Raw genomic sequence first — 27,738 nt, 5'->3', positions numbered from 1 at the left:
GCCAGAGGGACGAGAGGAGGAGGTGGAGGAGGGCCTGTGCGAAGGCTGTGCGAGCGCTGCCTTCCTGCTTCCACACAGTCAAGGTAAACTGAGGCCGCCCGGGAAGGAGGTCGGGGAGTGCCCGGTTGTAAACGCCGGCACACCCGACTGCACCTTCCTGTTTGACACACTGTTCCCGGAGGTACCAGTTCTGAGGCTGGACCGCACGCCTGCACAACCTGTCTTCCACCGGGGTTTCCCAAGCCATTTCTGAAAACCCCCAATTCCTACGAAGTTCCAGTGGTCTAGGGGTAATCACCGCATTGTTGCAACTTTGATGGGACCGGGAGTTCTGGAGATCCTAAAACAAACCCAGGGTCGTTAGTCTGCTTCTGGCTCCAAAGTAGGTGATCTGGGACAAGACAGACTTGGCAACATCTCAGTTGCCAACACCTTCCTCAGGAAGAGGATAGGTTTTGTATTTGACACCTGAGAAATGTTTGTAAATCATTTTACAGGGTTGTAGAGAGGATTATCAAACGTGAGAGGTTTTAAAATGCTGGGCAGGAGTCCTGAGAAGGGATATAGGTAATGTTTCAGTCCGTTTTGCAGTTTGAGTGCCAGTCTTGTTCTTAAGGTAGAAATTAGGTTACCAATTTATATATATACTGGTAAAGCTAACTCAAGAATCTTGCAGAGATTTTTCAGTAGAAAAACCAGGTAAGGACTGGAAAGATGGCTCAGTGGTTAAGAACACTGGCTGCTCTTCAAAGGACTTGGATTGATTTCCCAGCACCAGTTTGGCAGCTCCCACCAGCCTGTAACTCCAAGTAGGGGTGGGTGTGGGGACCCGACGCCCTCTTCTAGCCTCTGTACGCGCCAGGCATGCACATAGTACACAGACATACATGTAGGCAAACGATAAAATTAAATAAAAATTTATGAAAAATTGGAAAAAACAGATAAATACACAGCCACTGTGTGATTAGTGACTGAAAAAAATTACAATAATACAAGTTTCAGATGACATGTGGCCCCAGACACAATCCAATTCTGTTTTGAGAAATGCACTCCTTATAGTTAATAAATGAAGAAATTAAATTAACACCTTCACAGATCAGGGAATATATGCATTTTCTTGTGTTCCACACACAAAGAGCACTTATTTAGGGAACATAAGTAAGCCCAGACTTACATGCTCCAGGGACAAAGCCTATGTCTGTGCTGCACTGAAGAAAAAAAGTTGGAGAACAGTTCCTTCTTTCAAAGCTTCTTGGCTCTTGTTTTGGTGGGCACATACTTTTGGCTTGGATGACTCAAAATCTCTTCAAATGTTCTATTGGTGTCTTAGCACTTGTTTACTGTCCTGGGCTGAGGACCCTCCACCACACTGTCCCCAGAATAGTCAAGTCAACGTGGAGGGTGGGCGTTGTGCGAGGGAAAGCAGCCCTCCAAGTTCAGGGTCAAAAAGGGAATGTCGATGCTTTCTCTAGCTTGAAATGTGCTTGTTCTTATTTACACCTGCATTATCCCGTGGGGAGTTCAGGGCAGCTCACACAAAATACTTATTTTTACACAAGATAAAAATAAGTGAGAGGAAACTACATGAGATTTGAAGGGAGGGGGGACAGGAAACCAGAACAATGCAACCAAAAAAAAAAAAAAAAAGCGCCAAAGCAGAAGATTTGAGAGTGGGGTTTTTGTTTGTTTGTTTTTGAAATAAAGACGAACGAATTAATTGAGAGACATATCTTTTCTTGATGGTCAGACCTCAGAAAAATCTCCCTCGTGAGCCTTCACAGAGTAGAAACTCTTGAGTACCCAGTTTGAGACAAAGGTAAATATCCTCTGACAGCCCTGTAAGTGTGTTATTCTAGAAACACAATATTTAAAATTAATTTAGGTAATAAAAAGTTTGAGGTCACAAGTGAAGATATTTTATGTTTCCAGTAATGGTAGATCCATATGCTTTGACCATCAACCAAGAAACGGATAGCATGGAAAGACAGGAGTCTGTGCTGGTTAAAAATAGTGTCTGCTATAATCATTATTTTACTTGTACCACAGATGATGCAAACAGGAAAACATTTGCTTTATACTAACTCCAAAAGAATTTTAAAGATTTTTTTTTTCAGAACTAGCTGAGTTAATTTTAACAAGGTCAGTGACGTAGGTTGGTTGGTAAAGAAATTCAAATTCAATGTACTTATAAACAAACTGTGAGTAGGCTTGGTTTGTGTCTTAAAAACAGTTAAGCATATAATTTTAAGGTTTCAAGAGTTGAAAGAACTCTTACAAATTTCTCAGTTTTATAATGATAAAATAAGGAATAAGAACATGACTTAATAGGTATTCTACCCAAAACACATATACACATATATATCATATATATACAGACATATGTATATGTGTTCTATAATACTTGATATACAAATAATTTTAGGTTTTAAAATTTTTTTTGCTTGTTTTTCAAGACAGAGTTTCTCTGTGTAGCCTTGGCTATCCCGGACTAGTTTTGTAGACCAGGCTGGCCTCAAGACCATAGAGATTTGCCTGCCTCTGCCTGATGGCCTGAGCTTGATCTACATGATGGAAAGACAGAATCGACACCTACAGTTGTCCTCCAACACACACATACACACACGCATGCACACACACACCCCACACCAGGGCAGAAGACCTACCACTGCAAGTAATAAATAAATTGTATCAAAAATAAAAATTTTAAAAGCTAGCCAGGTGTGATGGCACAGGCCTTTAATCCCAGCCCTCGGGGAGGTAGAGGAAAGTGGATCTTCATTAGTTCCAAGGCTAGCCTGGCTACACAGTCTCTAGAACATACAGATCTTAGCAATATAATCTCTCGATACACCCCTCTACCTCCCCTCTTGGCTGTTTGAGACAGGGTTTCACTGTGTGGTCCTGGCTGGCCTGGAATTCACTACACAGACTAGGCAATCCTCACACTCACAGAGGACCAGCTGCCTCTTCGTCCCAAGTGGCATTTAAGGTGTGCCCAGCTGCAGTTTGAACTCTTGATACATCTTTCAATGTAAACTAGTTGTATGATGTATTTTTTATATGACTGAACAAATAGCTCCTTAGATTTGTTATCTTAGAGGGTTAAGAATAGAATATCTTACTGGCTGGTTCTTTGTTCGCCTCCCCCTGGGGGGGGGGGAGGGCACAGCCTTACCAGGCCACAGAGGAAGACTATGAAAGACAGTCCTGATGAGACCTGATAGGCTAGGGTCAGGTGGACATGGGAGGAGATGAGGGAAGAATTGGGAGGAGATGAGGAAGGGGACTACAGCTGGGATACAAAGTGAATAAATTGTAATAAATAAAAAATCATATTATAAAAAAAGTAATATTGTATTGTGCTATGAAGCTTGTTAAAATAATACAACAGAGTCTCAATTATTTGGGTGATAGCCAGGTTAAAAGAGAAACTGAGAAACAAGCATAATTTTATAAAATTAACTTTAATACCCAGTGACACACCTCTTCCAAGAGGGCTACACCTTCTGATCCTTCCCAAACAGTTTCACCAACTGGGGACCAAGTAGTAAAACATATGGACCTATAGGAGCCATTTTCATTCAAACCACTACAATGACTTAGAATCTTTAGATGGAAGTGCCAATTTTTCCTCATATATTGTAAAGGAAAGGCTCTATAGATTCAGAAAGAGGGAAATGTTGAACTGTGTTTTATATATGAAGTATACCTCCAAACGCTCAAGTATGGAAGGTTTTGTTCATAGCTGGTAGATCCAATCAGCAGCGATTGGTTCATTAGGGCTCTGACGTAACTGATGGATTGATTCATTTATAGTGTCAAAATTCAAATGGACTTTTGGGTGTGTTGAAAACTATAGAAGGTGGGAGCTCATTGGAGGAAGCAGGTCACTAGGAACATATCTTTGAAGGGTATATGTATGTCTGTGTATGTGCGTATGGGCACGTGTGCTTGCTTGTGTGTGCGTGATTGTGCAACCCCATACTCTGTTTTCCTTTCCTTCCTGGCTGCCATGAGGGGAGCAGCTGTGTTTCAGCAGGCTCTTCTGCCATGATACCCTCCCTCACCACACAACCAGAAACTATGGAGCCAGCCAGCCATAGCTCATAACCTCTGAAAGTTAAGTGTTATGTTGTTTTTGTCAAGTGTTTTGTCACAGTGATAGAAAGGAGACTGACATATGCTCTACTGTGTTCATCCTGCACAGTTATGCTCTGTGCACACCTCTTCTGGCAGGGCTCATAGAATTTACCCAATTTGGACACTGAATGAGAACAGAAATATTCTTGCCAACTTCTCTGGTGACTGTCCTCAGTAGGTTGGAGATGTTGCCACAGTAACACAGGGAGATCCTTGTAGAGGCCAGAAGACTATCAAGTACATGCTGAGTACAGTTACTATTGATAACCCTCAAGAGGAAGGGATAGTCAAGGTATTTGGACTACAAGGGATTGGAGTGGTGACCTATTGATCCTCAGATCTCTGGAATGAATGAAACCCATAGCCCACCTAAGTGCTACTTGATATATGTGAGTGGAAGGATTTTAGGAATGGTGGGCAGAAAAGGAACTGGTTACTGTAATAGAGATGCATAGCATATCCAACATCTGGGTGTAAGCTAGGTCTTAAGCCTGGAATCTCTTAGTTAAGGGGTGGGAGGCGGGTTTCTTTGAGGATGGATTCTGCCTATAGTTACATATAATGACTGTCCCTTACCTGAGGCTATTTCCAGAGAGTCCTGTGACTCAGTCCTATGAACTGAGGAATGTGAAATTCTCAGACAGTCTGGAGGATAGTGGCCTGAACAGTATTCCCTGGAATGGTATTTTAACACACCAGGATTCCAGTAATCTTAGTAGAGATGGAAGGAAGTCAAATATAGTTTTGGCTCAGAAGTCTTTCATGAAAGATCTAGAAGAAGCAAAGATAAATTCAGAGGTTATTTTCTCAGTTCCAAAATGTATGTGAGAATGGGCACAACATGCAGAAGAAACTCAGCAGGAGGCTTGTGAATGTTTACTGAGCGGTGTGTAATTGTACAACTGATAGGCACAGGGTGTCCTTATTGCTTGGGAAATTAGTTTGGTATAACTCTTAAAAACCTGAAAGACATTAGTGCAATTATTAAAAATCTGAGAGACAAGGTTAGATAAGGGCTCAGAGGATAAGAGCATTTGCTCTTTTTTCAGAGGACCGGGTTTGTTTTCCAGCAACCCCATGGTATCTCACCATCTCTCTAACTCTAATTTCAGAGGACCCAACAGTCACTTCTTACCAATGAAGTCACAATACATGCAGGTTTAATAACATATCTTTAAAAAAAAATTAAATCTGAGAGACAGAGGCCTTTGTCTTTTAACATATCTGCTTGGTCCATTCAGTAGTGTCTTAGTCCACTTTACATTGCTTTAACATAATACCATAGACTGAGAATTCATATCTCTCAGTTCTGAAGGCTAGGTAGTCCAATATCAAGGTGTCAGCATCTGATGAAATCTTCTGGTTATTTCATCACTTAGCAGAACACAGAAGGACAAGAACTTGCTAGTGTGAAATAGGTAGATGAAGAAAACCCATCATTAAAGAATGTAAGAGGGCCCAGCCTTCATGACCTAATCATCCCTTAAAGGTTCTATCTTTTGACATGGTTACAATAGGGATTAAGTTTCTAACCTAAGAACTTTGTTTGACACATTCAAACTATCCCAACTAGATAAATTAGCTTGGAGCTATTTGTGAACTACTAAAAAAAAACACCAAAATCTTACCAGTTGCAGAAGAGATACCTCTGCAGATAAAGCACTTGCTAAGCAAGTATGACACCCTTAGGTCAGGTCCCCAGCACCCATCTGAAAGCAACCAGGCATGGTGGTGTCGCTTGTAGTTCCCACCTGGGGAGGCAGAGACAAGAGGACCTCAGGGGTTTGCTGGCCAGCCAGCCTAGCTGAAACAGTGAGCCTGGGGTTCAGTGAGAGACCCTACCTCAAAGATACACAAAAATAGAGAAGCAGCTGAGGACATTGTCAGTCCCTGGCCTCTACATACACACACATGAGTGAGCACACATAGGGAAGCTTTCCTGTATATGTGCACATGTGTAAACCACACACAAATGTGAACAGTCAATTAAATATTGATGCCAATTAATTTGTCATACTGCATTTAGGGCCTTTACTAGAGCCAGTAAACATAAGCTTGGTAGTCTGAGAGTAGCTGCTGACTTGAAGCCCAGTATATAACTTTTTCAGTTCCTGTTAACAAGGATAATCCCAAGTATTTACATTCCTGAGCCTATGATAGCGTGGTCACTGTTTGACCTTTTCTGTGCAGTAACATAGTATAATTCTAGACTGATCTTTGTTTCCTTGCATCATAGCAGTCTATTATTTTGATTTCATTGTATACATAGGACCTGAGGAACAGCAAAGTAGCTACCATCCTACATAATTTAGAAAGACTGTCAAGGCAGATGTGATCTCATAAAATAGTCATGGATATTTAGGAACTTAAGACCGACGATCCATGAGTCTAGGAGTTTGGGAGTACCCTGGGTAAAAGTATTTTAACTTATTCCTTAAGGCAAAAACAAAGACCTCATCCAGAGGATGAAACAAATCTATGCAGTCCTAGCACATTATTGAAATTTATAAGAGGATGAGTTCATGTGTTCAGATGTCTTTTTTTTGGATTTTGAAGACAATGTGCTACATTTACTGCTCTTTGATTTTTTTTCCCTCATTACACATGCTACCATTTTTCATGGGACTTGGAAAAAATAACATAGCTGATGACCCATACTATGACATAGGGTGTCTTGATACTTGGGTTTAAAGACTCAGCAGACCTGATGGTAAATACAAATATTATTCATAGTCTCTTACAAACCCAAAGTGAGAGTTACAGCACTAGGTATCCTATCTACGATGTTGGAATATGAGCATGCCCGTGACATCTATACAACTGAAAGCCAACTCTTGGCTTGCTACCAGGCGTTGGCACGTATTTAACACCAGAGTATGGGATACTAAGTGACTATGTGACATAAACTTTTCTTTAAGAACTGTGTGTTACCTTGTTTACAGAATTATAAATGCAGGCAGCAGAATTTCATTGTTGAATGGAACAGTATATCCTAGAAAAGTTTGACATGACCAAGCAAGGTAGATTTTGAACAAGCTTCCATGGCATCTGCCCTCCTCTCCCCACCCCTGTGCCTCATACTTACACATTCAGGCTCAGGGCCATTAGCAGAGGAAGAATGTGTGCAGGCCTCATTTATTAATAGTTGGCATTCTGTGTTAGCACTAATATGAAGAAGCTTGCCCCTGATTTATGGCCCGATTCCACAAAGAGCAATGGTAACAGTGATGAAAAATTCCCCCAGTGGGTGCAATATTGAGTAGTACATTTCATTGACCTTTTTGTTAGGAAGGAGAGTTGGCCTGAGGTAGGAATCAATACTGATTTATGCACAGTAAGTAATAGGTTGGTTAGTGACTTGGAAAGAAGATTAAAATTACAGCAGTCGGTAGATAAGGTATTGTGAATGGGTCATTAGAAATACACAGAATGTGCAAATATTTGTGAACCACGTTACTCCCCACTGAGGGTATCTGCCCTGATAAGTGAGTCTTCATGGCGATATGTCCTATAGATGTCAGCTGGCCAGTCTCTTTTCCCAGTCACTGTAGTACATGCTGATTTGACTCGTGACAATAAGAACTTAAGTTAAATAGCAGGACTGTATGGTACAGATTTCTGTTTGCCAAGTATAATTCAGTTATTGCCCGTGTGGAATGTTTAACCCATTACTATCAAAGGCCATGACAGAGAATCAAGTCTGATATTGTTGCCTAAATCAGCCATCCATCTGATGGTAATTTATTGTAATAGATCTTTTCTGTTTTGATGAGAAAGACAGTTTCTTCCACAGAAATAGATTTATATTGTACATGGTTTATTTTTCCTGCCATAAAGCTCCTTCTAGTGTCATAGAACAGCTTGTTTCATTTTCATGTATCACAAACAGGATTGTTTTTTGGACAAGAAACTGTATTTGCTAAGAATGGGGTGTGTCAGTATAGTCCTGCCCATGGAGTTAGGTGCTTTGGCCTGATACCCATCAGTCAGAAATGGCTAATTTGATATAATGGAGGGGGTCTTCTGATTAAGAGGTGACCTCCATGAAGGCATAGCATGCAAATTAACCCAGTTTTCATATATGTTGGCCATATATAACCCATGGTCAGAATTCATGGGCCTGTGAACGAAGGGCTAGAAGTATCATTACTCTTAGATTATCCCTAATGATTCGTGGAGAATTTTTGTCTTTATACCTTATTCTCTAAACACTGAGTTTGTGGGTCTGAAGGCCTAACTGGACAAGAAATACTTTCCCTCATATAAGGAAGTCACAGTTATATTAACTGGGGGGGCTGAAACTACTATATGGCTGTGTTTTGGTCTTCAGGTCACAGAACCAACAGATCAGTGAGGAAATATTGTATTGGTTGTTGTTCCTGGTCCTGATTACTATAGGGAAATTGGTTGTTGTTCTACAAAGGAAGTAAGAAAGACTTTATCTGGAGCCCTATGTATACCCTTTAATAGTCACATGTTAGTTAGAATAACAATATTACTACTCAAGCTAGAGTAGGTGGCTTGAATTATATAATAATTATAATTATATAATTATAAATAATAAATAATATATAATATAAATATAATAAATAATATAAATAATAATTATATAATAGAAGCCCCAAGTAAAAGATGGAAGAAAGTACAAATCTTAGTCTTCTTGTTGAAGGTATCATGTTGGATATTCATGTTATTCCATGACAGGGAAATATTTTTCTTATTTAAGCCACTAGAATTTGTTTTACAGCAGCCCAACTTGCTTCCAATTAGTATAATCCATGATATTTTGAGCTGATGAGTTATCTGCCAAGGTCAACCTATCTTCAAACAAATTTTAATGTAAGACTAAAATTCTATTTTATTTAAGCCTTTTTGATATATATGCAAAAGAATGCTAATCAATATAAATACTTTTTCAAAATTGCTCATCATAGGCTCTCTAACATAAACTCTATTTTATAGATTCTAGAATATAGAAGAAAGCAGTATGTTTGGACATCAGTAATGGAAAAACTCCTAACTTAGGGAGGACTTCATGATGATGTGTTGCAGGGCATTTTATAACACTGTGAATCTCAAGATTGTGTTGTTTACTTGAAAAGCCTGTTTCTATTTGTGCTGTGGCTCGGTCCTAGCGCACACTTTTAATCCAAGAACTTTCTGCTTGAGTATTGTAATCTAGATTAAATAAAGTCAACTATACGTCAAGAGATGGAGTAAGTAACCAGTTGACAGGTAGTGAACATAGGGGGAAAAAAACAGAGTTAAAGGAAGTCAGGAGGATGGATGGAGGACACACAGGAAGTAGAAAGGAGGGACATTCAGTTTGAGGATTTCTTTGTGATGGGGTGGGGAACATAGGCTTTTTCAGACATAGGCTAAAGAGGAAGGTTAGCTGAGTGCTTTCTTTGCCTCCCTGAGCTAGGAGGCTTTCACGGCTAGCATCTGCCTCTTGAGTCTTCATTGGTAATATTGAATAAATGAGATTTTGTTAAAAATAACAGTGGGGTAAAATGAATATGAGAAAAGACCAAAGAAAAATTAACCAAGGATACAGAATAAGATTTTAGAGGTGTACAGTTTGCTAACCCATTAGTTATTTGGCATTTGGGTTGTGTCATGGTTAGGATTTATTGCTGTGAAAACACACCTTGACCACAGTAACTCTTACAAAAAAAAAAAAAAACAAAAACATTTCATTGGGGCTTGCTTACAATTCAGAGGTTTAGTCCGTTATCATCATGGTAGGAAGCATGACAGTGTGCAGGCAGTGTACATGGTGCTGGAGAGGTAGCTGAGAATTCTACATCTGGATTGGCAGGTAGCATGGTGAGAATGACACTGGGCCTGGCCTGAGCTTTGACACCTCAAAGCTCACCATCAGTGACACACTTTCACCAACAAGGCCGCAACTACTCCAACAAGGCTACACATTTTAATCCTTTCAAATAATGCCACTCTCTATGAGCCTTTGGTGGCTATTTTCATTTGACCCACTACAAGTTACTCTTGTTTTTCTTCCATATTATTAACACTAACATTATTATACAAGTTTCTGCGTGGACTTCCACTGTAATTTCTTTGGGATAGACACCTAGAAGGAGATTGCTAAATGACACATTCACCCTGGATTTAGTTTAAGGAATTGCCAGACTTCTTTTTCAGGTTGCTGAACATTTTATATTTTCACCTGTAGTGGTGAAGGTGTCAGTTTCCCTACATACTCATCAGAGCTTTCTCTTTCTATGGTCCTTTTTGGTTATAGTCACCCCAGATGTGAAGTGGTAACCTGTGGTTTTGATTTGTGATTCTGTAATGAATAAAGGTTCCTACTGGCCATTTACATGTATTCACTTGGGATATACAAAACAACTTTAGAACTTTTGGATACTTAAAATTTCAGATTTTTTTTTGTATTTTTATTATGTCATACTAATACCTTAGACTACAATTCAATATCTCAAGTGTTCATTCTATCCTTCTATCTTCTAAATCTTAGGTAACTTTATTTCTATCACATGTTTCACTAACCCTTGTGTGCTAAACAAAACAAAACTAAATAACAAAATAAACTAAATAAACAATAAAAAAAATTTTTTTGTTGTTTTCTGTTTTTGTTTTGTGAGACAGGGTTTCTTTTTGTAGCCTTGGCTGGCCTGGACTCCCTTTGTAGACCAGGCTGGCCTTGACTCACAGAGATCTGCCTGCCTTGCTGGGGTTAAAGGCATGTGCCACCATGCCCGACAAGAATACAATTCTTATATTTAGTTCCTGTTGTTATAATTTTTATTTCTTTTCTCCTTTCAGGCTCTCACTATGTAGCCTAATTTGGCCCTGAATTTATTTATTCAGGACTGGCCTTGGACGTGCAATCCTCCTTTCCTCAGCCTCCCAAGTGTTGAGTTAAGTTCACTCTTCTGTTATTTTATTGATTTATCTTTACATTTATTTGTTATTTGGAGAAGAGGGTTATAGAGGTCAGAGAATGAGTTGCTGGAGATTGTTCTTTTCTTCTGTCATATGTGTGGGTTTGAGTATTGAACTCAGGCTGTTGGGCTTGGCAGCAAGTGTCTTTATCTGCTGGACCATACTGCTAGCCTTCACTTTTATTTTAAATGGAGTTTGCAGTTGAATTTTAGTTCTTTTGTACTTGATTTTAGCCAAAAGGCTGAAAACCAATTCTGTCCACATGTTGGTTAGTTTACTTACTTATTTTGGAGATTGTGAAACAGTGTCATGGCTGTGAAAGAGTTATGTACATGGTTACATTTGGAGAATATCAGTACCCCCAGCTCTTCCTGCCAGTTCCATTCTCCTGGTCCCACCTGCCTCCCATCAGCAGCCTGTCTAATTACCTCCTGGTTTATTTTTATTGTGTTTATTGCATAAATATATAGAAACATTATTTTAGAGCCTTTTCTATTTTTATGGAAGGATATATTATTAGTTTTTTGATCCATCCTCCCCAAAATGGATGGAAATCACTTTTGTCAGTTTATAATGATCTTCTGAATTTTTGTTTTAAGGACACATACTAGAGCAGTATGCAAATGTATTACATTTTTTTCAGCCATTCTTCAGTGTGTGGGCATTTCACTTGTTTCTAATATTTTACAATTATAACTCCCCACACATACAACAAATAACTCTTTAGATTTATTTTCATAAAGTTTAAAGTATTTCCTTGGGGTTCATGCTTAAAAAATAAACAAGAGCCAGAATCCAGGCATGGTAGTGCACATGCCTGATCCCAGTACCCAGGAGGAAGAGGCACAAAGATCTCTGAGTTGGAGGCCAGCATTGTTTACATAGTGAGTTCTAGGTTAGCCAGGATTGCACAGTGAGACAATGCAAAATACAGTACAACGAAGTAAAATAAAGTCAGGCATGGAAGTAGCACATGCTTATAATGGATTACTCAGGAGTTGGAATCAGGAAAACCATGCATCAAGACCAACCTGGGCTATATAGAAATATCTTTTCATAGGTGAAGCATTCCAGAAATGTCTACTGAAAGAATCAAGAAACAGTGATACTTGGGCATCAGTGAGCACAACTGGAAAGGAACCAGAGTGGCCTGGAGAAAGGCTTCATCCCAGTTGCGAGGGAAGGAAATAGGAGGGAATCCTGAAACATTTCCTTGTGCCAGAAAACAAGGAAGTGTCTAAAACAAATTAGGCAAATGTTACAAACACAGGGGCAGATGCAAAGAGGATCTTTTTGGCTAAATCTAGGGCATTTTGAGCACTAATAAAAGATCAGGACAGCTGAAGAGAGAGCTCAGGGGGTAAGAGCACTTGCTGTATAAGTATAATGGCCTGAGTTCAAATCTCTAGTACCCATGTACAAAGCCAAGTACAGTGATGGTGTCTATAACCCTGGTGCTAGGGAGGGGAGATACAGCAGGGCCTTGCTGACACCAGCCTATCTTAATGAGGGACCCTGTCACAATCGAATAAGGCAGAGAGTGATAGAGCAAGATGCGGACGTCGTCTCCTGACCTCTACAAGCACAAGCGTCTGCACATACACACACACACACATTTAAAAATAAACCAGGAGGGCAATGGGCAACTAAGAGTTCATGAATCTAGTTATTTTTCTGTTGCTGTGATAAAACACTATGACCATGCGGGCTAGTTTTATGTCAACTTGACACAAGCTACAGTTAATTTAAATGAAGGAACTTCAATTGAAAAAAATACACCCATAAAATCTGACTGTAGGATACTTTCTTAATTAGTGATTGATGGGGAAGGACCCAGCCCCTTGTGCCATCCTTGGTCCTCAGGTTCTAAAGAAAGCAAGCTGGGCACACCATGGAGAGCAAGCTAATAAGCATGCCCCTCCATGGCTTCTGCATAAGCTCAGGCCTCCAGGTTCCTGTCCTGTTTGTTCATTATTGTCTTCAATAAGGAACAGCAGTATAGAGGTGTAAGCCAAATAAACCCTTTCCTCCCCAACTTACTTTTTGGTCCTGATGTTTCATCATAGCAATAGAAACCATAAGACAATGACCAAGGCAACTTATGGAAGGAAGGATTTATTTTGGGCTTCATTTATAGAGGGATAAAAGTCCATTACCATCTAGGCTGGGAAGCATGGTAGCAGGCAGGCAGGGTGCTAGAACCAGCTAAGAGTTCACATCTCCAACTGCAAGCCACAAGAAAAATCTCAAAACCTGCCTTCAATGACATGATTCCTCCAGCAAGGAAGTCTACTGAAACAGTGCCATCAACTGAAGAACAAATGCCCAAGATTATTGGGAGACATCTCTTTCAAACTATTTTAGGGATACTCAATGTATAAAAGTGTGTGCATTTGTGTATATATATATAGAGAACTGCTAACTGCGAAATGTAAAATAAATTAGAGCATTGTTTTAAATTTTCCATTTAAAATAATTAATGTAAAAATAATTCAGACAAGAATACCAGTCTATGCTGAAATCATTAGGAGAAAAGTCCTTGGGCAACAGTTGAAGACACACTATATACCTAGTTATTTACTGAAGCTTTTTTGTAATGTCCAGTCTCATAGTATTTACCCATAGATGACTTAACTAAAAGGGAAAACAGGTTTCACAAAAGTAAGGAGCTGATCATAATAATCCCCAGGTAGAGACTGTGGGTCTGGTCAGTAAGAGACTGGCAGTGTGGAGAAGTAGATTTGGGCAAGAGAAGACAGGGGGTGGTGAATGGGTGAAGGTGTCTAGTGGTCAGGGAGCACGGAGGGATGGTGTCTGTAGGATGCTGACCACACTGGAAGTTCGGCCAGAGTGAGAGCATTTTTTAAAGTGTTTGTTGCATTTTGCTTTTCCTTCAAATTTGTCTGCTACCTTTATAGCTGCCAAGGCATTCTGCACCACCATGGAGCCTGACTTTACTGCAAATGTTTGCTGTCAGATTATGTATAACTTTAGACTGCCTTTGCAACTTTGGGGGCGATGTTGCTATGAGTCGTTGAGCCAGTTACACATTACGAGGAACCTCTAGCTTACTTTGATCTAAATTTGCCCAATTTTAAGATCTAGTCTTGCTTAGCATACATATACAAAAGTGCAAGGAATCCTTTTTCAAAATATGACCTTACTTTTAAAATGATGCCTGGAGGGTAATATAGAGCACTTTTTTGTCCAAATGTTGCTAGCATATATTAGAACAAACAATGATGGTTTATGTATTTCTGTCGTTAGATGATGCTTTTAAATTCTGTGAGAGTATTCGGGGGTGCTGTTTATTTGGGTGTGTTTTCTATTGAAAACGATGCAGTATATAGTCTGTCACTGTCTTCACAGTCTGGGGGTGGGCCAAGGTACAGAGGGTGTGACGCTGGTATTTGTGTGAACTCCAGCTGGTGATGCTGAGCTTGGTTCATCAGCTTTCCCCTCCCTTTTCCTCCCCAGTCCTTCCCACCAGCGCCACAGCAACATCCTCAGAGTGTGAGAGAACTGCGCCCAGAGCGGGCATAAAGCCTCTTACTGCCAGCAACCTGCGGCCCGGAGCGGACCGCAAGAGCAGACACTGCACCTCGGCTCCACCAGCCCACGGACAGCCATGGCGAAAAGCCGCAGGGACAGAAACAGCTGGGGTGAGTAGCAGTGGGTAACTTATGCAGCCTTCACTGGGTCTGGTCCTGTGTTTTCTGCCGCTAGATTCCAGCCTCTGCAGTCGGAGACTGCTCGCGGCTCCCAAGAATCGCGCTGTCACCGGTGCTGAGCCTGGTGCAGGCTGGGCCTGCGGCTCCTTCCCCACCCTGCGCCGCCTCCTCCCAGCATTTGGACAGCACCCATCCAGCGCCTCCAGGGACTCTGGCCTCCGCGCTAGGGATGGGTTGGAAGATTGGCACAAGAGGTGGTCTAGGTTTGTGTTGGCCGTTGAAGAGGGGCGCAGGGTCGATCTGGATCAGGCGGAGCCCCAATCCTCTTTCTGGGGCAAGGGCTTACTTGGATGCTGGCGGGCCCTGGGCGGGCGGTGGAACAATGAGGTGGAGCGCGCCGGCTAGGACACTGCGCCAGCCTGGGAGATGGGGTACCCTCCTGAGAATCCCCCGCCCTGCACACTTCCTCCAATTTAGGGTTAGTGGAGGAGCAGGGAAGAAGGCGAGCAGAGTTGGGGTTCCTAGCCTGCCAGCCGACTCGGACCTTCCGCCTTTATTCGGACTAGCTTCAAGCCTGGCTTTGTTCTTCGATTTTTTACCTTGTGGAGGAGATACTGGGTTCATGATTCAGCACCGGGCCTATGGAAGGGCTGGGCCCAGTGGGTTCAAGTGCGAGTGGGTGGGCGGTGCTCACGCAGGCAGATAGGAGCACAGCGCAGCGATGCAGGAGAAACCGCGCCCCGCCTGCTCTGCTGTTCCAGACCAGATCTGGAGGAGTGTGGGCAGGCTGGGCGGCCTTGTCGGATTGGGCTCCAGATTTCTTGCAGGCTCAGGGCTTACTTAGCTCATCAGCATCTTAACCCCCTATAAACACAATTTATGATCAGAACCATTTTACGATCTCTAACCACAGATAGGTGGTGCATAGAGAAACATTGTGTTCAACTGGCTTCTCCTTGTTATTGTTTTGAAAGTTCACGCCCACTAGGAGTTCAGTGCTCCTTGGCTCTCCGTCTCTGAGTTCTCTTTCTATTTTACTAAGAGGATAGGTGTACCTTTTAGTTGGTTATTTCTGTTTCCTTTTGTCAAAAGAGTATATTGCTTCCTTGACTTTAAGTGATGCGGTGGTCACAAGATCAGCCTCTGCTGTGGGCAAGGCTTACATTTGAGAGAATATCCCAGACTCATGGTTGTTGTAGAGACGAGGAGTAGGCAGGCAGTAGTCAGAAGCAATTTCATGCTCCCCACCCCCCAGCCAATCACCAAGCCCAGACTTCAGTATTGCAGACACAGTCTCTGCTTCCATTGAAAACCTTCCGTGTCCCTTTCCATTCCTGTGCTCCCAATGGAATAGGAATTTGAACACTCTTGACCGAATATTCACAGAAGATGCAAATATTCAACTCAGATTTCAGCCTTGGTCTCTGGACTAGATTGTTGGTTCCACCCAGCAAGGAGCCAGGTATGCGGAAATTTTGTCTGATAATTAAAGGTTTTCTTTTTTTTTATTATGTTTTGGCTCATTATTTTTTAGTATTTGGTTACAAATATCTCTGGTAGTGGGGCCTCCCCTTCCCCTCTTGGGTATGCTAGTCTCAAATGGGACTTATACAAGATCACATTGGAAACTTATTGGAAATGAAGGTTCCCATAGTATCCAGCTAGGGGTTTTGAGTCAACGGGTATAGAGTAGGGTCTAGAATTTATCTTTTCCTTAGTACTGTAGGTTGTTGAGCACAGTGTCCATGAGGTTACTTTGAGAAACAGTCTCTTAGATCATTTAAGTTTGATAATCTTCTTCCAAACAGTTCACTCCAAAGTCATCAGGAGAGTATCAGCATAAGTGATAAGTTAGGGGGACATGCTATAGTCATTATATGTCTATTGGAAACTTTCATTGAAAACAAACACTGGAATTGTAGAGTGCAACTTCAGTGTTCTGTGGGGATGCTTCACTACTTAAGTTTTTACTTGCTGTGAAGTATCTGTAAAATAAATTATTTAGGAAAGGCAGTCATAAGAAGTAGAAGTTTTAATGACGATGTTAACCTTTCCCACCTTAATTCTATTTTATTCCCAGTGCCTGGTATAATACTATGTGCCTGGCAGCTGTACATGACTACATTTCCAATGCAAATCCATCTAAATTATCCCATTTGGTCTTTAGAATTTTTAATCATGTCTTTCCTTATCTATTTTGCAGATGGAAAAAAATGGAAGTCAATGGTGGAATAAATGACTTAGCTAAAGTCTTATATTTTGTACGTTAGAGAACTATGGTTAGTAAGTTTTCTTCTGATTGACTTTTTGTAGCATGATAGCATGGAGTATGTGGATAATATGGAAACCGGTTTCTCGTAAGAAGCCACAGGTTTTTCTGGTGAGAAGATAGTCTGTTGGTGCTTAAGGAAGAACAGTGTGTGGCCCTTTCACCTAGCAGTCATCAGAGACAGAAAGAGAACAAAATGAATCAAGTAGATAACCCAGACTCAGAAAATTATTTTCAAGTAATGAACAAAAAAGGCATTTTCAAATCTGTGTGTAAAAGCTTGGGATCTTGTAGAACTCTGAGATAAGGATTTTTATCCCTGAGGGGACAGTGCCTTTTTGCAGTGATCAGGGAGGCTAGAGAGCAGAAAAGCTTATGCTGGCTGTCAGAGTTGGAGGTGGCGTTGAGGGTCATACTCAGAGACACCACTGGGAAACAGGTGTATGGACACAACTGAGAATCTACCATCTGAACCCGGATCTGCATGAAGGAAGTTTGAGTATATGGAAGCACTTAAGACTCAACTTTTTAAGGGTAGGCATTATTAGTGTTGTTTTCATGATTGGGAAATCTGAGATTAGAGAGTCTAAGGAACTTTCCAGAAGTGCCAGAGTTTCTGTGTTCTAGAGCTAGAATTTTGGTTGTTTCCACAGTCTGTGTCCTGAGGACTAGAAGCTAGAACAAATGCCAAAAGCTGTGACAACAAGCTTACTAGGACTAAGCTGGTAGAAGAGATCAGTGCTCTATAAACTCAGTCACCTTGGACTGGAAAAGTAGATAGTGTTCTGGTGTGGACGGGAAAGGGGACAGATGCGTATCAGAAATAGTAGCCCAGAAAGCAGTCTTTCAGTGCAGGCTGGAGCTACAGCTACAGAAACAGAGAACAGTGTATACCTTTTTGTTTGTTTATTTCTGTTCATTTAACTTTCTCCAAAACTTGAGATGGAATGTAGGAATTTAGTTTTCTACAGTTTGACAAAAACTGACAGTACAATACTGCCTTATAAAAATGTTTGAAATAAAGTGTTAAATTGGGCTATCTTGAAACAAAACCCATCTTACTGCACAGTAAGAATAAGAAATTTTCTATTGGTAGAAAAGGCATTTGTGGAAATTTTAGGTTAGGAAGCTTTAGGTTTCTTGTTTTTAAGGGGAGATTGACAACAGTCAGAATATAATATAGGTATAAGCAGAATTATGGTGAATGGGTTAATATTGAAGAAGAAAAATGTGGAAGTTACCATTTAATAAGTTTGGTATGTGCATACTTGAAACTTGGGAATAAGAGAAACTGAGATTTGAAAAATAAAGAATGAATATGAGTCATCAGACCTGAGGTCCCACTAGTACAACCAATAATGAACATTGTATGAAGTAGGGAAAAGAAGTAAAGTTAGAATTTGAAGTAAACCAGAGAAAATAAAAGTAAAGAAGTACTGTGCAGCCAAGCACAGTGGTATGCTCCTTTGATCCCAGTACTCAGGGAAACAGAGGTAGGTGAATCTGTGAGTTCAAGGCCAGCCTGGACTATAAAGCGAGTCCAGGACAGCTAAGGCTACACAAAGAAACCCAGTCTCCAAAAACCAACCAGCCAACAAGGAGGAGGAGCAAGAGGAGGAGGAGAAAAAGTAATAGAAGTAGTTTTAGTACAATGCAACCAAAAAGCACAATGTTTCTGGAGTCTTAGACCAAAGTCCATGTTCAGACTCAAGTCTAGATTTTGATGTAGAAGAGCTTTCAAAGTTGTGATGTCAGTCCACTCCCAGGTTTTAGAGCCAAGATTAACTTAGAGGACACAGCTACTTCCTCCCATGTCTATGCAGGCATGTCATGTTGGGATTGAGGAAAACCCTGACCCCAGCTTGCTATCTTGGAGCATGTGAGCGAGTTTGTACAACAGAAAGAGATTCCATATCTTGATCCTACTCTCTTCCTGGCTACTGAAGCATGAAGCTGACTTTCTGGTACCTGCCGTAGAGCTGAGCTATTGTTTATGGCCAATATTGCTTATTGATTCCTCTTTAAAAAGTGACTGTGCCTAGCTATATTTGTCATTTTTCTTGTCTTTGTGACAAACTACTTGAGAAAAATAGCTTGAAGAAAAAAGGGTTTATTTGGGCTTATGGTTTAGGAGGGAAAGTAACAAGAAGCAGGAAAAGCAGACAGAAAATAGGGCCTGGCTCCAAAACCTCATGGTCTACTCCCATTGACCCACTTCCTTCAGCAAGCCTCCAGCTCCTAAAAGCTCCACAACATTGTCTCACACTATTGAAGAGTTTAAGTTAGCCTGGGTATAGTTAGCCTAAGTATAACTCAATTTTAATAAAGAGCCATCTTGACTGGGAGCTGAATTCAGGTACCAGGAAATATCACAAAATGTGTACCTGGCAGAAAACAAAGTTAACTCTCCTAGCAACAGCCTCAAGGAAATATCACAGAATAAATACTTCATAGAAAATAGAGACAATCTCCCTGGCAATAATCAATGAGAATCAGTTGTGAATCAGCTGGGAAAATTTTCCCCAACGTTTCAGATATAGTTTAGAAGAATAGCCATTGTGCCTCAGAGAAGCATAGGCCTTAGACAATTGTGCCTCAGAGAAGGTCATCTTGCCCCCCCCCCAACTTTTACCTAATCCTGTAAAGTCAAGACATGCCCCCCCTGCCCTGTTTGCTGCCATGGAAACCCCCTGCTCACAGACTTTTCCTTTAAAAATCCTGCTCACTCAGAGCTTGAGGTCTCAGTTCTCTACTGCTGCATCAGTGAGACTTGGGTCCCGAGTTCCATCACTCTTGTAATAAAGTTCTCTTGCAATTGTATCGAGTCGTCTTCTGGTGTCTCTGAGTGTCCCGTGAACCTGGCATTACACTATCACCAATGGAGAACCAAGTGTTCAAACATGTGACCCTATTGTTGCAGGATGTTTGATCCCATTGTGAACCCCAAAATTGTGAACTGTAAAACCCTGTTTCTTGTTTGGTGTCGTTGAGCCCTATCACACACCTTTAATCCAAGAACTTTCTATTGTAAACAGGTGATTATGGTGTGGTTCACTCAGCCCTAGTACAGACCTTTAATCAAAGAGCTTTCTGTACACAGGATTTAATAACATTAACCCTAGGTCAAGAGGCAGAGCAAGAAACCAGCTTACAAGGGTATTTAAGACGGTGTGGAGAAGTAGAAGAAAGCTTTTAGTTCAAGCTCTAGCTTTAGCGTCAGCTCCTCAGCTCCTCAGCTTCTCAGCTGCTTGGCATTTTGGCCTCTGAGGTAGTAAACCTTTGGTGTTCAGTTTTTGGGCTTTTCCTCCAGCTGTCAGCTGTGCTAGTGTCCCTTTTGATTTTTTTTCCATCTAGACCTAAGCTAAGAAGGAAGGTCGGCTGGATGTGTTCTCTGCCTCTCTGAGCTAGGCAGGTTTTTCACCCCAGCACCCTGTGAGGGATGTTTTTCCACATACCTTGTCTTATAAAACAAAACAATACAAATTTCTAAATTTCTGTTAGGTTCCACTTATACTGTATGGCACACACACATATGTAACATGTGGTGCACGACACATTAACATACCATCTACTGTATATAACACACACATACATAAAACATGTTATATATTCTCACCTCCTGAGTTTTTCTCATTTAACTGATTCCACTGCTTATTTTTCCAGATAAGTTTTCAAATGTGTACACAAACATGCACAAATACCCCCGCTCATAATACACATGCATACATACGTGCACACACACATCTGTATACACATACACACCTGTGTACACAACCACATGTGTAAATATATACCTCAGACACATACATAGCATTTACAAAAACATGCATATAAACCTGTGTGTAAACAAGTACACATACACATGCATGAACACACATGCACACATCCACTTAGGTTCTGATACCAACTTGATTTAATGACTCCTGGGATACACCTTCGCGCCCTTCCTAAACTTACCTTTAGCCCAATCTGACTATAAATTAGATCCTATGCACATCAGAAAAATGATTTGCCCTAAGACACTTCCACTCTTGAAAAGTTCTTTAGGTTTGAAAGCTTGTCTTCTTTTCCATAAAAATTCATATAAATATCTTTTTAAAAAGAGCATATAAAGTATACATACTCAACCTAAAAGTAATAATGATCTCCTGTGTCCCCACTCTCTAGCTGAACCTTATCAGTATCCCCTCACTCTCCTGTTGCCCTCCTTAATGACTTCTTCTTCCCCTTACAGGGTGAACATATTTTCACACCTTGTATTGTTATCCTCCTGATAATTTGAATGGAGCCACTAAGTAAATATGTGTACCTAATTAATAGATTATTTTCCTTTGTTCTTTTTTTTTTTTTTCTTTCAGTATTGGTGAATGAACTTGTGCCCTGTGAGTTTGGCAAGCATTCTACCACTAGATTTTAAAATGCCATATTTTGTAGGTTTCAGAGGTTTTTGTAGACTTGTTTATTTATCTTTATATAATCTATCTATAGAATCATATCTATCTGTTAAACCTAGGATGTATATTCCTGTGATAAATTAGACTAGTATCTGACATGACCGTGAGTTAACTAACAATTAACTTGTATTATTACCCTAATAGCAGTTTTAAAAGTATTGGAAGTAAACATAAATTTGTATTAATATATCAAAATTTATACTAATGTATTAAAACACTTATTTTTGCATTCATTTATAAGATCCTATACCAATGAGTTAAAAATAACCTTATTTGGGTATAACAAATAAAGCCTAAGTTGAGGAGTATACTCAATAATCTACCTCTTGTCTTGTCATTTCTATAAGATATCCTTATATTCCCCTTTTTTCCTTTCAAAAATTTTTTCCTTATCTAAGAAAGAAAGATAGAGAAAAGAAGAAAGAAAGAGGGAAATCCCTGAGTCTAACTTTACTTTCTCTCTGAATAAGACCATTAATAATTTGTAACCAACTCCCAATGACAATAAATATCCATAGCCCAAGAAAACAATCAAGAGCCTACTAAACCTCCTTACCGGAAATGGGTGCCTTTTTCATGGGTTTCTTTCAGTGATTTTGGGGGTGAAGGAATCCTATTTGGGGACCCAAAGGAAATTGGGTAAAATGGTTAAGCAAACTAGCATTGACATTTGTGGTTGAGTCTCTGAATGTTGAGAAATTTTAGGTTTAATAGAAGTCCTATTTGGAACAGTCTGAAATGCTGGACCAATTAAGATCAGTAGCTTTCTTTGAAGCTGTTTTGAGAGGAGGCTTTGATGAGAAATAGTAATTGAAGCAGTTGAGGCTGGAAAAAGCTGAATGCTAGAATCTGCAGGATGCTGGAACACATGGGTCAGTGTTTCAGCATGCTGGAGTATGAATCCTGTCAGGTTGGATCTAGCACCATTGGTGTCCAGTTCTTTTGTTCTGAAAATATATAATTTCTCAGAAGCATTATACAGTCCTCAAATTATAAATGTATGAGATATGCAGGATACACAGATCAGTTAAGGATGTTTCTCTGCTCCTTTGTATGTGCAGGAGAAAGGCATTTTTCCGTAAGCCACTCTGGATTGTAAACCAAACTGTAAACCAATTGTATCTATGGCATTTAAAAGAATGGCATGTTAAGTTTTGAGGATATTGTAGTCTAGGTATTCAGGAGGTCTCCCCCTGTTCCTTATTATTTTGGGTGGAGTCCAAAGCCCTTTTTCTGTTACCATAAACATAAAGCTTTTCTTCCAATATAATGTCTTTGTTTTACAGTATTAAGTTATTGTAAGTATAAAATGATCCAATTAAGCAGTCTAATTTTTGTTTAGGTTTGTTTATATTTTGATCTTTCCCAAAGAGAGTAAATCATATTACTATTGAATATATAAACATCATTATGCTGATAAGTTAGAACAAGATTGTAAGGAGTTTAAATATATTGTTTTATAGAGATGAATTATTTTTATAGAGATATTTGTGTGTGTGTATGTGTGTGTGTGTGTGTGTGTCTAGGTCTAGTCCTGGCCTTGCCTCTTTCCTGAGTGGTGGGGTTAAAGACATTAATTATTTGTGTTAGAGTTCCTATCAGTTTCTGTGAACTGTAGGTTGTTTTATTTTATGCTTTTTATTTAGTGCTGATTAAATTATCTTTTAGTTTCCATGGAAGCTCCATATTAGAAACCAGTTAGGTTATCTAGAATATAAATTAATTATTCATTTTGTGTTAGTTTGAGTTCCCTGTGTTTTATTTTGCATGTGGATTCAAACTATGTTGTTTCCTGGATGTTCCAGGTGTCATTCTGTGAACTGATCGGGATATTTCCATCAACCCATCAAAAATCTTTCCTTTGTGGGCAACTGTTTTTTGTTAGAAGTCTGTGGTGTGGTAGCATGTGTGCTAAGCCACCGTGTGTGTGTGTGATCATGTAAGGTTTGGGGAATAAAACCATCTTTGCTAAGGAATCATTCCCCCACACACCACATTTGTTTGGTAAAGTTTGAAAGTGGTTTGTGTCTCCCCAGTAGATGGTAGCAGCAGCCAGTAATGTTTTGTTAAGTGTTTAGTTTGTTTCCTGTCTGCCTGCAGTAGGTTGTCTTTGTTTGTGGGCGTGGGTTTTTTTATTTTTATTTTTTGTTTGTTTATTTTTTTAAGAAACAGGTAGGAGACAGTTCTTGACTCAGGAGTTTTTAGGTTTTAAGCTTGGGTTGTCTTGTTTGGAGTTTATTCCACCTACCATGATAAAGTATATTTTAATGGTGTGGATTTATAAATTTAGTTGGGCACCATTTGTTGTTGGCAATAAAATGATGTTGGGCTCTATAATGTTTATTATTAGCCTTATAATTATTGTGACAGTATTATTTGACCCACTATCACAAATAATAGGACATAGACACATGTTAGATTTTATAATTGCCATATTTACCTTGGGCTGGGCAAATATTTCACCTACACTGTCTCGCTAACCTCACCATCTGCCCCTCAGCCCCTATCCAATGCCATCTGCCTTAACTGTTCCTAACTGAGCTACCTTCCATCTAGATCTTATAAATACTTGCTTACAATTTTCATCTTGGTGGTGCTTTCTCCATCCACACCATCCTTGGAGTCTTTCCTTCTGGCCCATGTGGCTTCTTCTTCACACTAACCCATTGTGGCATTGTCCTTTCTCCTTTTTTCTTGTCTGTATGTTTTCCGTTCCCAAAACCTGCCTACCCCATTCTACCTTGCCCAAGTTTTAGGCCTTTTAATCAACCAATCAGGTATAATGTCTTAGGCAGGTTTACACAACAAGGGTAGGTGTATCTAAATAACCAAATCTTGACAGCCAATAATTACCATCAAAATACAAGCATCAGACCAACCCCCAACACTTTAAGACAGTCTCATTAAGTAGCTCAGGCTAACCTTGAACTCATTCTGTAGCTCAGGCAGGTGTTGAACTTATCCTCATACCTCAGCCTCCTTAGTAGCCAGTATTATAGACTTATACCACCAGGACTGCCTTAATTTCAAACTTATTTTCTTTTGAAACTAAGATTATAATTACATCATTTCCTCCCTTCCCTTTCTTCCTCCCAACTATTCCCACGCACCTCTTCCCCTTGAACTTTCTCTAATTTATGGCCTTTATTTCTTTCATTGCTGTTACATATTTATATGTGTGCTTGTATATTCCTAAAGATGTAAATACGTCCTGCTTAGCCCATATAAACTTACTTGTATGCAAGTGATTTCAGAACTGGCCATTTGGTATTAAATAGCCAATTTGGGGTCTCTTCTCTGGGGAAATCTCTTTCTCCTGCTCTCAGCATTTCTTAGTTGCCTTACATAACTGTTGGTATAATGTTCTTGCGGAAAGTATACAATTTACCCTTGTTCATTCAAATGCTGATGTCTCTACCCCACTCTCTGGTTTCAATCTGGACACTGCATTGTGATATTTATTCTAAGCACCACCTGTCTCAAGTTTGTGTAAACATGCCACCATTTGTTCTCTGTATTTTCAATAAAACAACCAGCCATTGCTAAGCAATGGAGAGAATAGTGTGGGACATCCTGGTCTGGAGGGGAGGAGAAGGAAGCAAGTGGGAGGAGTCAGTAAGGAGATATTGGCAGGACAGGACTTGGAACCACAAGGAGAGATGAACTGGACCTAAGATATGACTAAAAACAAGTGTAATGTGGGAAATCTGAATGGGAAGAAACTATGCAGGCTTGGAGGTTTAGGATGGAGTAACTATTGTGCAGCATTGTGCTCTAGGTTAATTAAATAAATCCTAGTCTCTGTGTGGTGATTTGGGTATACACCTGGTTTAGGAATAACCACTGGTTAACTAAAAGATAAATCAATAATAAATATTAATAATCTACAACACATAACCAATGGATCACAGTGGGAATTCAATAATTAAATGCAAATCAAAATAATAACGAGCCCTAGTCTTTAGAATAGCTTTTAAGAAAAAGAGTAGGGGCTGGAGAGATGGCTCAGCTGCTCTTCCAGAGGACCTGGGTTCAATTCCCAGAACCCACATGGTAGCTCACAACCATCTGGTACTCCAGTATCAAGAAATCTGATGCCTTCTTTTGGCCTCCTCAGGCACTAGGCATGCATGCGGTGTACACACATACACGTAGACAAAATATCCACACACATAAAATGAAATTAAAATTTTTAAAGTTGCCCCAAATGCTGAAAATTACAGAAAAAAAAAAGAGTGTTGAAAGATTAACTTGAGTGTTGGTAAAAGGGTAAATGATACAGGTGCTGTAAAAGCAACACAGTAATTTATCAAAAATTACCAAGTGATTCAACAATTATACTTCTGCTTATGCACCCCAAAATAAATGAAATCAGGGTGTGGTAGTTTGAATAAAAATGGCCCCAGTGGGCTCTTATATTTGAATAAACTCTGTCTTCCAACTACCCTCAGTGCCTTTCTTTGAAAATACCCAAACTAGAACTCAGTTAAAACAAAACAAAACAAAACAAAAAACCAAAAAACTGTAAGCTAGAGTGCTATAGCTTCCAGTCTGTGTTTTCAGTCTGTTCATACAGAGAAGAGCTGGGATAGTGGAGAGGCCTGAGCTGGACAGACAATACTGCAGACAAAGAGTAGCCATTCTTCTCAGAGTAGCTCACCCAGACATGAGCAGAAGGCTGGATAATTCTGTAAGAAAAAGGTGCTTTGAAAGCCAACTCATTCTTCTATGTCCATATGTATTTACTTGTTTTCCTTTGTAGAAATTTTACTTCCCATCTGCTTTTTTGTGTAAATGTGTGAATGTATGTTCTTATAATTAGTTTGTTCTATAATGTGACTTTAAATGACTGTATATTTCACGTTAAATACCTATGCCACAACTTATTTATAATATATTGCCATTAGCCTTTAAATTATTTCTGATTTCTTACCATATAAATAATGTTGTTAGGAATCTCTATATAAATACATGTGTACAGTTACAATAATTTCCTTAGAATAGATTCAAGGAAATACAATTGTTTTGGGCGAAAATTATATGTATTTTAATTTTTTATTATTCCAATACCATGTATATGTATAATGTGTACATATATGTGCATACACAGATTCATTTATTTGCTTACTGATTTTAAGAATTAGGTTTATTCCTTTTAGTTAATGTGTCTTTGCTTGGAAGACTGAGGTTTCCTATGTGCTCCTGTTAGGAACTTGAATTTTGCTCTGCATGAGTTTCTTACTTTTTCTGTTGAGGTGTGCACACATGCAGTGCTGTCCATGTGAAGTCAGGAGCAACAAGCACACAGGCATCTCTGGTCACTGACATGTTTTGGATGACTTAAGGAATTTTGCTTCTAAATAAATAAAAATCCTGCAGGTCATTTCCTTATTCTTTCCAAGGCTTTGAGTTTGCAGGATTGTATTACCGTTTTTATCCCTGTTCTTCAGATTATCATCAGCAACAGAACTGCCTAAATGCATACATAGTAGTACTTTAAAACACATTAAGTACAGTATCTCTTTATAGCCCAGAGGACTATACTTGCTCTAAGACTCATCTTCATGAATTAACATTTTGTTCTGTCTCCTAAGCTCCATGGTCTCTTCTGTATAAGCATTCTCAGCAATTATTCAGACAGAGGGTGCTTCAGTAAAAACTCAAGTTCTGCCATTAGACATACTACTTTAAAGAAAAGTAAACGTTCCTTTACATTTTTGTTGCTAAGATACAGTTTCCTAGGCACCATGCATTTTCTCTGAAATATCTCCAAAGTACTCAAAATTGTTTATCTCTCTCTTGGTTTAATATTCCCTGAACAGATAGAATATAGTTTTTTTTTTTACTAAGTTTACAATTAAAAAATCAGTAATGCATTCTGATAACATTTCTAGTATTTAATAATGATTGTTCTGGTTATTCTAATTTTTTCTAATCTTCCTTTCTGTATATTAAAATTCAGTAGCTGAGTACTAGCATTTAATGACGTAGAAATATACCATAAGACTAAAATTCTCCAATTAGGAATAGAGCTTCATAAAAATCCAGCTATACCACTCCTAAGCATATATCCAAAAGATGCTCAAGTACACAACAAGGACATTTGTTCAACCAAGTTTGTAGCAGCTTTATTCGTAATAGCCAGATCCTGGAAACAACCCTGATGTCCATCAACAGAGGAATAGACACAGAAATTGTGGTACATTTACACAATGGAATACTACTCAGCAATTAAAAACAGGGAAATCATGAAATTTGCAGGCAAATGATGGGATCT

General features: G+C 39.6%; 1 protein-coding gene across 1 annotated transcript in view; it reads left to right on the top strand.

The window, feature by feature from the left end:
* The first annotated feature begins 17 nt into the window (after positions 1 to 17).
* The window catches only part of Atl1 (atlastin GTPase 1), an 85,131-nt gene continuing 57,410 nt past the window's right edge, over positions 18 to 27,738 (top strand). The window contains exons 1-2 of the mRNA XM_055595352.1: positions 18 to 83; positions 14,545 to 14,729. Coding sequence (XP_055451327.1) covers positions 14,696 to 14,729 — 34 coding nt within the window. The 5' untranslated portion in view covers positions 18 to 83; positions 14,545 to 14,695. The remainder of the gene's footprint in view (positions 84 to 14,544; positions 14,730 to 27,738) is intronic.

Source organism: Psammomys obesus, unplaced genomic scaffold (assembly GCF_907164565.1).
Source record: "Psammomys obesus unplaced genomic scaffold, mPsaObe1.curated_primary_1811, whole genome shotgun sequence".
Taxonomy (NCBI): domain Eukaryota; kingdom Metazoa; phylum Chordata; class Mammalia; order Rodentia; family Muridae; genus Psammomys; species Psammomys obesus.
The sequence above is the reverse complement of the archived record's forward strand: the minus strand, read 5'-3'. Positions and strand labels throughout refer to the sequence as shown.